Source organism: Chrysochloris asiatica, unplaced genomic scaffold (genome assembly GCF_000296735.1).
Source record: "Chrysochloris asiatica unplaced genomic scaffold, ChrAsi1.0 scaffold00113, whole genome shotgun sequence".
Classification (NCBI taxonomy): domain Eukaryota; kingdom Metazoa; phylum Chordata; class Mammalia; order Afrosoricida; family Chrysochloridae; genus Chrysochloris; species Chrysochloris asiatica.
The window spans coordinates 9,208,978-9,222,223 of record NW_006408631.1 but is presented as its reverse complement, the minus strand read 5'-3'; the positions used below and the strand labels follow the sequence as shown (position 1 = coordinate 9,222,223).

General features: G+C 36.8%; 1 protein-coding gene across 1 annotated transcript in view; it reads left to right on the top strand.

Moving 5' to 3' along the window:
- The first annotated feature begins 2,687 nt into the window (after positions 1 to 2,687).
- Positions 2,688 to 13,246, top strand: part of LOC102825389 (arylacetamide deacetylase-like 2-like) — a 34,467-nt gene continuing 23,908 nt past the window's right edge. Inside the window, exon 1 of the mRNA XM_006867976.1 lies at positions 2,688 to 2,825. Within this exon, the coding sequence (XP_006868038.1) occupies positions 2,688 to 2,825 (138 nt within the window). The remainder of the gene's footprint in view (positions 2,826 to 13,246) is intronic.

Genomic DNA, 13,246 nt, shown 5'->3' with positions numbered 1-13,246 from the left:
GCCACGATGCCTGTAGTCCCAAGCCTGCCTATCAGTGATGTATCCACCCTGGCTTTGGGGTGCCTCTTTGTTTCTCTCTTTCTCTCTTTCTGTGTATTCTTGATATATATGAATTGCCGTCAGGTATCCTCTCCTCGTGAACTGAACCCCAATGTCGAGGCGGGTCCCCGACATATCTAGATTTCAAAATGCAGAAGCTATGAAGAAATTCTAAGTTTTTGTTTTTGTTTTTCATTTCTATGCCATTCTATCCTTGAAAACATGTGAAACGAAGAGTCTAGCTGACTGAATGGAAAGAAAGGCAAGGCCAATGAGTGAAAGGTGTTGCCATGTAAGGCACTGAGAAAATTGGAAGGGGCCCCAAATGAATAAAACCTTTTATGGCAACATCTCCAATGATGGTTTTAGGGAAATTAATTTCAGAAGTATAAATTAAAGAAAACTCCATAAGGAATGAACAAATTCCGGATTGCCCTAAATTTTGTGACCCTTTGAACAGTATTGGGCTTAGCACATAGTATGCTTCTAATAAATATTTTTACGCATACATACTTTTTCCATTAGTATGCAATTGTATGAATTGAATAGCTTTAAGTTTTATAACAATTTAAATATAACAATTTAATTACTTTAGTAATGCTCTGTACTAGGTGAAATAATTCTAGAACTTGGATAAGCTTATAAATTTCTTCTCCTCTTGTCTACAATTCAGTTGGCCGTGGTGATTCAACTAAATATTACTAACAACTAAATATTACCAGATAGTTATATCCTGGTGTGGTGCTTTAGGATCAGCTCTGGTCTACGAAATACAAAGTCAGCAATTCAAACCCAGCAGCTGCTCCTTGGAAGCCCTATACAGGGTCTATAGGAATCAGAATCAACTCGATGGCATTTAACAGCAACATGTATTTATGTAGGCTTATGTGTATTTTTGTATTAATAAACTTTAAAAGAAACATATAAAAAAGAGAATAGACTTCATGGCTCTTTATTTTTTTTCTTGTAAGATTTATCTTGTACACCACTAAGGAATTAAAAATTATTTATAATCGAGTGCTAATGATACACACTGACAAAATATATTGTGAATTATATTTCACATGTTATTTGTTGTTGTTGTTAGATGTGGCCCAGTTAGTTCTGACTCAAACTGACCTTCTGTACGACAAAACAAAACATTGCCCAGTCTTTACTAGTGGTATGTTTGAGTCTGTTGTTGCAGTCAGTGTGTCAGTCTATCTTATTAAGGGGCTTTGTCTTTTCTTGCTGAACCTCTACTTTAAAAGGATGATACTCTTCTCCAGGGAGTGTCTCCACCTGAGACAAAACCTCTCCATTCTCACCTGTAAAGGTCATTCTAACTGTATTTCTTCTAAGACAAATTTGTGTATTCTTCTACAAATATATGTTATATTCAGTATTGTTTGCCAACAACCTATTACAAAGCCATCAAATCTTTGGTCTTCTTTATTCATTGTGCAACTTTTGCATGTGTATGAAGCAATTCAAAATACCATGGCTTGCTTCAGGCACAGCTTAATCCTAAAAGTAACATCTTTGCTTTTTAGCACTTTAAAGAAAGAGGTGTTTTTGTGTTGTTGTTGTTTTTTAATGTTTTATTGTAAATTATGTGATAGTTTACATGGGATAACATTAGTTTTATATTTAGCCTATTGTATATCATTTCATTGCCATGATTACAATCCCCTCCATGCATCATTACCCAACCAAAGGGTATACTGTGTTTTGTTTTGTTTTTGCAACAGATTTCCCCAGTGCTATATGTCATTTGATTTCCTGACTGCTGCTTACATTTTGCTTCCAAGTAAAATGAAATCCATAACAACCTCATTATTTTCTCCATTTATCGTGATGTTGCCTATGATGTTGCGCAGTTGTGAGGTTCTTGTTTTCTTTTTGTTGAGGTGTAACCTACACTGAAGACTGCTGTCTTTGATCATCTTCAGTAAATGTTTCAAATACTCTTCTCTTTCAGAAATAATGTTGTGTTAGCTAAATATCGTTTGTGATATCACTTGTTAATGAATCTTCCTTCAATCTTTATGCCACATTTGTTTTCATATAGTCCAGCTTCTTGGGTTATTTCTATCTACATGAAACTGCTAGATCTTCAAATGGTTTCAGAAGAGGAAACCATTGGAATAAAGGAATGAAGGACGTCATTGCTGATATCAAATTAACCTTGACTGAAAGCAGAATGTCTGTGTTTTATTAAATATGCAAAGACATTCCACTAGATGGATCATAACACACTATGGATGATATTAGGAAGAATGGGCATTTCATAACATTTAATGGTGATCATATAGAACTTGTAATTATACCAAGAGGTAATTGTTGAAAAAAAAAAAAAGAAGAAGAAGAGGAGATAGTGCTCGGTTAAAAATCAGGAAAGGTGTGTGTTGAGGTTAGATCCTTTCATCACATTAATCTATATGCTGAGAAAATAATATGAGAAGTATTTCACATAAAATGTGTAATTAATTGCTCAACCAATCACTGTTATCAGCATTAATCTTGGATCTGAGCAATCGCTAACAGTTACTAACATTGTTATATTGCTTGAGATAGTTTGCAATCTACCTTTGTCCTATTCCTTAATATCCAGTATATATGGAGTGATGGCAGATCATCATGATCTAGAGTATAGAAAAAAACATAACATGGAGTGGAAAGTTTTATGCGTTGGACTGACTTTTGTTCTTTTTGCTTATTTTATTTATACACCTATGCCAGAAAACATTGAAGAACCCTGGAAAGTAAGAATCATGGATGCTGTTGTAAAATGTACTTCATTTGTGGTAAGATTCTTTTCCTCAATGTATTATATTTTCAAGCATTATTTCAAGTATTAAAGGGATTTTGGTTTCCTTTTAGAATAAACCATGCAAATAATATTAATATGTTTAGTTAACATGCTTACTTATATCTGTGCAAAGCAGAGGAAGACACAATCTTTGCTGATGAGAGAGTCTGTGTGTAAAGGTAAAGATAAAGAGCGGCCATTATGATAAAAAGGAAAGAAATGTTATTGTCTTAAAGAAATAGTTGGGAGATTGTTAAAAAATTAGATTTGATATTTTTGAGAAAATTTAGTCTCATAAATTTTCTTAAACCTATGTGTATAGAAGGAGGAAAGAAAACTTAAAGGATGCTCATCTTCTGCTAACAGTTAAGAAAAAAATTAAGATTGGCTGTTGGAGATGAAATCTGCCCAGGTCTCAAGACCACATATTGAAAAATACTGCTCTTGTCTATATTTCAGATTTTAGGATTTTTGTTTGTTTGTTTGTTTTTTAACTTTTAGCGTGAGGTGTGGTTTATGGTTCCTGTAAAAAAACGGCCCTTTGTAAGGTGTAATAAATTTCTGAGTTTCATTCTGGAGATCTTTCAGTGTACCAACCTTAATATATGTACCTCTCTAACTTTCTGCTATCCTCTTTTATTGATTTATAGAGGAGGAAAAAGAAATTAAGAAAAGTTAATGCGATTACAAACAACATTAGAATTTAAACTCAGACTTGTTTCATTTAAAACACTATGCTTGTTCTGCAAATTCATACTACTATTGGAAGACATATCAATGATAGATAGCATTATTTGGAGGAATTAGGGAGAGAATAGCTACAGAAGATAAATGATTTAAAAAAAAGAGAGAACAATTCATGGAATTTGAGGAAGAGGTGTTCACTGCTTCCCAGAAGAGATGAGTTATGTCAAATCAGATAGCACTTCCTGTTGAAATTCCACTGTTTGCTGAATAGACCTCTGCCACTTTTTCGTTTTTTCCTTTTTCAAGTTGTCATTGCCTTTTCCCCCTTCTCTTGTTCCCTGGGCAATGGAGGAAAAGGTGCATGAGAACGTGCTAGCGCCACAGAAAAACTACTATATCACCTTTTCTTAATATTGCTTATGTCCTCTAACTATGGAATGATTGATGTTTATTTCCTCAACAATGTTACCACATGCTGAAAACAGGCAGCTTTAAAATTTGACTTTTGTTTTCTCAAATGTAAAAGAGAATCATAATAGAACATTAAAAAAACTTTTTTGACTTATACATAATTACATATATTTGCATATATATGCATGGCAGATTTATATACAATATATCCAACTATGTACACACACATATATATAATATATATATAACCATATATGTATGCAATATAGATAAATAGGTAATTAGAAATAAAATATTGAGAGAAAATTTAAGAATTATGCTAACAATAGATCAATTTTTATCAACTCTTATCATGACTTCAGTGATTTCAGGAGAGAAATTAATATTTGCTGTATGTCAGAGAAGCAAATGCCAGAATTCTTGATAAAATAGTATGTAAAAATTTTAGAACTGTGTAATTATACATGTATGAGCTTTAGTAGAACTAATCAATCAGATCTTGGGAGTCTACACAATCCCTTTTTAATTTACTTTCTTCACCCGTAAATTAGGAAATCTTGCAACATTCTGTGTGTTGCTATGAAAATAGAAAGCTGTGTGTTCCAAAATATCACTTATTAAGGACTAAATAGGTCATCTGTGATACAAATGTGAAAGAATATAGGCAAAACAATTTGCCAAATTTCTAATTATGAAAGCTAATTGCAAATCGGCACATTTACTAAATTGAAAGATATTCACCCTGAATATTTTCACATTTCATTGAAAATGTACAGGAGAATATTAAATATATCCTAAATATGTAAAAAGCTAAAATTTATTGAGTAATTATTTGAAACATATTAACTAATTTATAAAATGTATTTTTTATAACTACCCTTGACATGGCATTGTCATTATGACATTATTTTATATACGATGAAAATGAGATAAATGAAAGAAATAAACAAAGGTTGTTGCTGCTGCTATATGCCATGGAGTCAGTTTTGATTCATAGTGACCTGAATACGGTTTCCTGGAGTGGCTGGTGGGATTCAATTGTTGATCTTGCAATGACCAGATCCTGTGTTTAACCTACAGCACCACATCAGGGTTCAAGCAAAGGTAATACAGTTATTACATTGTGGGGTTTGATTCAAACCCCAAAATTTGATATTCACTATCTCAACTAAATTTTTTTTTTTTTTTTTCAATATATATACGTGTGGACATACTGGTAACTTCAAATTTGGTGGTTCAAATCAACCATCCACTCCTTGGAAACCGTTTACAGAGTCACTCTGAATCCTAAGCTACTGTGTAGCATATAACAACAAAAAATATATTAATGTTGGTTATGCAGTTCTATGAGTTATAACAAATTCATGTAACCATCATCACAACTAAGTTACAGGAAATAAGGGGGAAAAAAAAGCCATTCCCTAAACTACCTTTGCAATAAAACTCTGTGGTAAATATTTTCCCTACTCCAGCTATTGGCAATCACTGACCTGTTATATAGGCTTTTATTATTTTACCCTCTTTAGAATATCAGATAAATGTTGCATGTGGCCTTTTGAGTCTGATTCTTTCTTAACTTAGCATGATTCATTTAAGAGTAACCTATCTTCAAACCTACCTTGCAGTCAAGTGTTTGTCTTATAGCCCCAAATGAGGATAGAGTATTTGAAAATGGATCCTGAGTCTAAAATCTTAATTGAATTATAAAAACTGCCTCTTCCAACAACATTTCCTATAACCTTGATGCTGACCCAACCATGTACCCTAAGGAAGACTTTCCTTCTTTAGCAAGTGTAGGCTGTCACAATGTATTTTCACAGGGTCTTTCCACTATAGTCAAACAGATGCACAATATGATAGCATATATCTCCATGGTCTTAATGAACAGATTTATGAATAAATCTTTATATGGACGTCTAGAAACAAACATGATTGAGATAGCACTTTTACTAACACGTTACCATGAAAACTTGTCCTGCCACCATTTGGTGGCCATCTTGTAATCAACTAAAAGTCTCTTACTTAACCAATCATGTGACCCCATTTATGTGTTATCCACCTATCCTTGCCAACTCTCTGCTTCTATATATCCTATTTTTGACTCACATGATGATTTTTGTAACTTTTACTTCCTGCTCTGACTATAAAAAAGTGTACATTTCTTCATTGTCTAGAGGAGTGACTATTTTTTACAGTGAATCTAAATGTCTTCCAGGTCTCTGTTTTTGTGGTTGTTGTTGTTATGTGCCATGGAGTCGGTTCTGACTCATAGCAACCCTGTACAGGGCTTTCAAGGCTGTAAATATTTACCAGAGCAGAAAGCCTCATCTTTCTCCTGGGGATAGATTCTGACTCATATGTACAATGCTTACCAGTCCTGATCTCTCAATAAATTTTATTGCTATTACTTTAAAAAAAAAAAAGAGTAATCTATGCTACTGGGTGTATCAAAAGATATTCCTTTTTGAAATTTTATATCGCTCCAGTATGTAATTATACCAGAGCTTGTTTATCAATAGTAATTAGTTGAAGAATATTTGGTTTGCTTACAGTTTGGGTAAATATCAATAAAACATTCATGTACAAGTTTTTGTTTGAAAGTAAATTCTCATTTCTTTGGAAAATATCTGAAACTAGATTTGCTGTGTTATATAATAAATGTATATTTAATTAGGAGTCCCGGTGTGCTGCTGTAGGATAATATCCTGGACCGCAAGGTCAGTTTGACTTGCAAGGTCGACAATTTAAACCCACCAGCCACTCCTAGGTAACCCTTAGCCAAGTCACTATGAGTTGGAACCAACTTGGCAGCATTTAACAACAGATTTAATTATGGGAGCATTAGGAGTCAATTGACTCAAAAACTCACAGTAACAACAATACTTATTTACCTTTATTGTTGTTGTTGTTGTTAAGTGCTGTCGAGTCGGTTCCAACCCATAGCAACCCTGTAGAGGGTTTCCAAGGAGAAGCTGGTGAGCTTGAACAGCCAACCTTGCAGTTCAAACGGCTTTGCAGTCTGGCGCATTAACCCACAGCGCCACATTAGAATGTACCAAACTCTTCAAAGCTGGCTTTCTGATTTTGGATTCACACTAGAAATATATGAAAGTTTCAGTTGCCCTTCATCTTTGTAAGCACTTGATATTCAGTCATTTTAACCTATGTAATAATTGTTGTTATTGTTGTTAAGTGCCGTCTGTGCAAGATATATATCATTGTGGTTTAAATTTGTGTTTTCTTTAAAGCTAAGGTGTTGCGCATCTATTCATAGTTCTATTTGCCATTGCATGGTTTCTGAGGCAAAGAAATATACGTATGTCCTAATCTTGTCTCTATTTAAAAACATTGCATTTCTGTTCTATTTGTTGAATGTTGAGTTCTTCATAGTCTCAATAACAAGTCATTTGACAGATAAGTGACACACAAATATTTTCTCCCATTAGTGACTTTTTTTCCCACTCCATAGCAAATGCCACTTGCAAAGGAGAGTATTTAATTTTATTGAAGTCCCATTTATATTTATTATATTTCAGATCTAAGAACCATTTGCCTAACCTAAGATTACCAAGATTTTAACTTATGCTGTCTTCTATAAACTTTGTAATTTCAAATTTTAATTTTAGTTACTGGTTGTTGTTGTTAGGTGCCATCGAGTTAGTATTGACTCATAGCGACCCTGCTGCACAGGAACTTTTTAAAGTGTTGAAGAGCAGAGATGTCAGCTTGAGGACTAAAATGCACCTGACCCAAGCCATGGTATTTTCAATAACCTCATATGTATGTGAAAGCTGGACAGTGAATAAGGAAGATCATAGAAGAATTGATGCCTTTGAATTGTGGTGTTGGAGGAGAATACTAAAAGTGCTGTGGACCGCCAAAAGAACCAATAGATCTGTTTTGGAAGAAGTACAGCCAGAGTGCTCCTTAGAGGCCAGGATGGCTAAGCTTCGTCTCTCATACTTTGGACATATTGTCCGGAGGAAACAGTCGCTGGAGAAGGATGTCATGCTGGGTAAGATGGAGGGTCAGAGTAAAAGAGGAAGACCCCCAAAGAGATGGATCAACCAGGTGGCATCATTGATGGTGTCAAGTGTGGCAACTGTAGTGAGGTTATCCCAGGATCAGACATTGTTTCGTTCTGCTGTGCATGGGGTCGCTATGAGTCGGTTCCGACTCGATGGCACCTGACAACAACAACAACATAGCGACCCTATGCACAACACGATGAAACACTGCCTAGTCCTGGGCCAACCTCACAATTGTTGCCACGCTTGAACCCATTGATGCTGGACACTTTGCCAATCCATTTCGCTGGGGTCTTCCTCTTTTTCTCTGACCCTCCACCTTACCAAACATGATATCCTTCTCCAGCGACTGGCCCTCCTGACAATATGTCTGAAGTCTGAGAGACGAACTTTGGCCATCCTGGCCCCAAGGAACACTCTGGCTATACTTCTTTCAACATAGATCTGTTTGTTCTTTTGGTAGCCCATGGTACTTTCAATAGTCTCCTTTAACATCATAACTCAAATGCATCAATTCTTCTATGGTCTTCCTTATTCACTGTCCAGCTTTTGCATGCATATGAATTTTATTTGAATTCCTAAAGCATATTTTCATTGTGCACTAAGGTTCACTGTCACTGCATTTATTCTGACTCATAATGACCCTGTAGTACAGAGCTGAACTGCTTCTTATAGTTCCTGAGGATGTAAATCTTTATGGGAGCAGACAACCTCATCTTTCTCCCGTGGATTGGTTTCTAACTTTGAACCACCAACATTGAGGTTAGCAGCCCAGTACTTAACCAACTGCACCACCAGAGCTCCTTGGGAATAAATATAAAGACCCTCAAACTGAGCTACCTCACACAACTCTATGGATGGGAAAATTAGGTCTTTCTCAATCATTGGTTGGTTAGAAAGCAAATGTATGCATTTTAATGGCTTCTTGTCCATGTGTCAGAAGATGCTATTAAATAGAAATCCTTAAGACAGGCTCTATCCCAGTTTTCTAGATAACCCACTCCAGATTTTGTCCAATTGGGTATGAATCAGTTCAAATAGTACTCGGATAAGGTCCATTTTTCCTTATCATCTTCCATTTTATAGTAATCAACAACAGCATACATTCTTAAAATAGCACAACCCAAGGTAACACAAACACATACACAAGAAGCTACATAACTTCAAGCTCTTTCAATAAGGTCAATGTATCTTAAAATTACCAGCTATCTCTTTTGAATCTAATCCCCAAATCCCTGTTCCAAACCTTGATAAATAACTTTTGCCTCCAAACTGGGACAAGTAATCCTTGTCCCAAAGGTGGTCACTGACTTTCTAATGATTCCTTATCAATCATGTGCCACTGTGCAGTCTAAGAAAAACAGTGATGGGACCTATAATGCTTACTTGTTGTTGTTGTTATGTGCTGTGGAGTCGGTTCCAACTCATAGTGACCCTGTACAGGGTTTCCAAGGCTGTAAATCTTTATGGGAGCAGAAAGCCTCATCCTTCTCCCGAGGAGCAACTAGTAGTTTCGAACTGCTGACCTTGTGGTTCACAGCCCAATTCGTAATCACTACACTACCAGAGCATAGAGGACTAGAAAGTGAACCAGCTGATCTTTAGACGGATATGGCATTTCCCATCAAATCAAACAATAACACTTATTTCAAACAAACAACACATGTTTCTACAAAACAGGCTGGACATTGCCAAATCCCCCCTGTGGATCTCATGTAAGATTTGAGAATTCCACTCAATATGTTTAAACAAAAAGTTAGCAATACTTGGCTACAGTAAAATGCTGCATTTAGTTCCTCAGTATTTTGGTCAAAACCTCATATTCTTACTAGCAATTATCATCAATATGCCCCAAATCTAGGTTAATAGAACTGCCATTCCTTGCCAAACATCTGAAGAAGAGCAGACCAAATTAATTGTAAACCAAACCAAACCAAAATTCACCTTAAGCTTTACTTGACAAAATTAATAGTAAGCAAATTTTCCAAGGAAAGGAAAAAAATACAAATGGAAACTCATTGTCTCACACAGAAATTCTAAATTTGTCCTGGGATAGTCAGTTTAAAGTATAAACTCCAAACCAACACCTCCCACACCAAACTGAGTGCTGTGGCATCCATTCCTAACCATAGTCGTCCAACAGAACACTGCAGACCTGATCCCTAGGGTTTTGCAGACTGCAAATCTTTACAGAAGAAGACAGCCCCAACTTTCTCCTGAGGAACAGATGTGGGGTTCAAGTCACGGGCCATTCTTTAGTAGCCCAAATCTTAGCCTACTATGCTACCAACATGCAGATAGGGGGAAATCTAGGTTCATTTATCAAAGTTGTCAAGAGGTAGGTTGAAATTTTGTTTTCTCAGGGACAAATAGAATTCCTATCAAGAAGTTAATCCTTTGAGTTTCTACTTTGTTTTGTAATGAAATCTGAAGGAGTCATATTTGTTTTCTGAGACTGTTCTTAATGAGACTATGCCAAGCAGATAGGTAAAAGCAGGTGGAGCTGTTACTGGAAACAGGTTCTACTTGGCATAACTCTTTAGTGGGTCAGGAACAGCATCAGTGGAGTTGGAGTAGCAAAAGGCATTTTATTTCAATGGCCTAAGAAAGGAGCTAGCTTGTTGTTATTAAGTGCTGTCAAGTTGATTCTGACCCATAATGACTCTGTATAAGGTTTCTGAGGAGCGGCTGGAGAGCTTGAACCACTGACCTAGCAGTTCAAATGACTTTGCAGTCCAGCACATTAACCCACAGCTCCACACCTGGATTCCAAGAAAGGAACAGTGGGGAATAAATTTTACCCAGGTTGCTTGAAAGGGGTTAAGATCTTTATGAGGTTGAGAAGGGGGAAGCTGTGTCTGTGTAAGTGTTAGGGAAAGAGTAAACAGAGTTTATTTAAAGGCCCCATTTTTTTTCATTATTGTGACATGCTGGACTTCTAGACTCTTAAATGAGTCTAGTAGCTGTGGGGTGTGTGTGTGTGTGTGTGTGTGGTGGGGGGTGGAGTGTTTGGGAGTAAAGACTCTTTGTGTTTCATAATGTTCCCAATGACCTGAAAGATCAACTGGATTATCAAGATGGTAATGGAACTGGCTTAGCTGGTTATGACTGGTTAGTTCTATTAGTGCTAAATCTAGTCTTCAGCTATGGAGATAAACAACTGCAATAAATGATTAGGTTATAGCTGAACCAGAGGGGGAAGGAGCCATTGAGTTTAGGTAGTATGGGAATTGCTCTGTATTTGAGCTGCTTCTTGCTGGGGAAGAGTTCTAAGTTTCTCTTGCTTTCACTGCCCCCTCTCTTGTTTTGACACTAGAATTATGTTGTTAGTGTTCTTAGAACTGGCATGAGGCTGATGAATGTCAATTCTGTATTACCTGTTGAACATGGATTGTTGTTGCTGTTGTTAATTGCCATCGAGTTGATTCTGACCTATAGCGACCCTGTATAGGGTTTTTAAAAAGTGGATGCTAAGTTTGAACCACCGACCTTACAGTTCAAATGACTTTGCAGTCTGATGCATTAGCCCATAGTGCCACACCAGGACTCCATTGAACATGGATGGACGTTGTCATATTGAATTTCCTGCTTAGTCTCACTTCTATAATATGGGTTGATATTGATAAGTGCTATCAATTCTGACTCATAATGACCCTGTATAGAGTTTCTGAAGAGTGATTGATGGGTTTGAACCACAGACTTTGTGATCAGCAGTCCAATGCTTACCCTACAGCACTACAAGACCAATTGATATGGGGTAGGAAGAGGGATTTGAATATAGGAAGCATACAATTGAGGTGAAGCATTGGAAGTATTTGACTGACAAATTTAACAAGAGAGATAAAAATATGTGATCCAAAGGTGAGAGATAGTAAAAACATGATTAGAGGCCCTAGGAATAGTGAAAAATAAACCTCAGTGGAAAGAGTGTTCTTAATGGTCTACTAATCTATTCACTGTTATGTTTTATGTAACCACTTTGAGTCATTGAATATTTTTTGAACATTAGTTTCTGCCTCCCATAAAAGCTAATATAGGTGCAGTAGGAAGTGTTAGCAATAACACATACTCCTCCTTGAGCCTCTAGTAATAAGCTGGTGATGGTCAAGCACTATTTTAACTAGGGAATCTGGAGCTATCTGTTGGCCTTGGCTGGCCTTGACTGTGCACTCAATAATCATCGTCATGTTATTGTTAAGTGCCCTTAAGTCCATTCAGACTCATAGCGACCCTGTATAGAGTGTCTGAGGAGCTGCCAGCCCTGTGGTTAGGAGTCTAGTCCTATAGTGCCACACCAGGACTCCGATCATCTCTACAGAGTGCACTAAATTCTAAGAATGGTTCATGATAAGGGAACCCTCCCTATGGTGCCAAGAACCCTACATATGCTCCTGCTCCAGCTGTAATGAATGCAAGGTCTCATTTGAACCTGTGGTGTGAGACTGAAACATAGTAAACCTGCACAGAAGTTTCTACTGTTCTAACACACCAAAGAGTGCATTGCCCTGCGATGGTCACTGGATTGAAACACAAGACAGTTAGAGTCTGTAAGGGTGGGTCTGAAGAATAATTTACAATAGATGACAGAAACATGGTACCAAAGAAGTCAAATATAGCCTGGAGGGGCACATTGAAAAAAGCCAGCTGGCAACCACTGTAAAGTATTGATGGTGTTTGTCTGTCATTAATTAAAGGTCATATTGAATTATGCAAAAAGCATCAAAAACAGTTGGAAGGAATACACAGAATCACTGTGCCAAGTAAAAAATTGTTGCTGTTCAACCATTTCAAGAGATAACAACAGAAAATCGTATGAAGGAAGAAGTCCAGGTTGCACTGAAGGCATTAACAAAGAACAAGACTCCAGGAACATATGGAATACAAATTGAAATCTTTCAACAAACTGATGCAATACTGGAGGCACTGACTCAGCTCTGCCAAGAAATTTGGAAGACAGTTACTTGGCCAACTGATTTGAAAAGATCCATATCTGTGCCCATTCAAAAAGGAAGTGACCCTGGAACCTCGGCAACCTAAGACAGAGCCATTGCCATGCTGCAATGAGTTTCAATGACGGTTAAGACTGAGGAATTCGCACTGACTGCCTAAGACAGGCAGCATCCCTTAAACAAATAATAAATAAGGGGGAATCTGATGCAGACCGTGCAGACCTGGTCAGGAGTTCAAGTCCCTGTGGGCCCAAGCGTTGCTGACCGTCCAAACCATAGGCTCTGAGGATCAGACTTTAGCCACCTAGCAGACATAGCAAAATGTCCCTTACCTGATTATT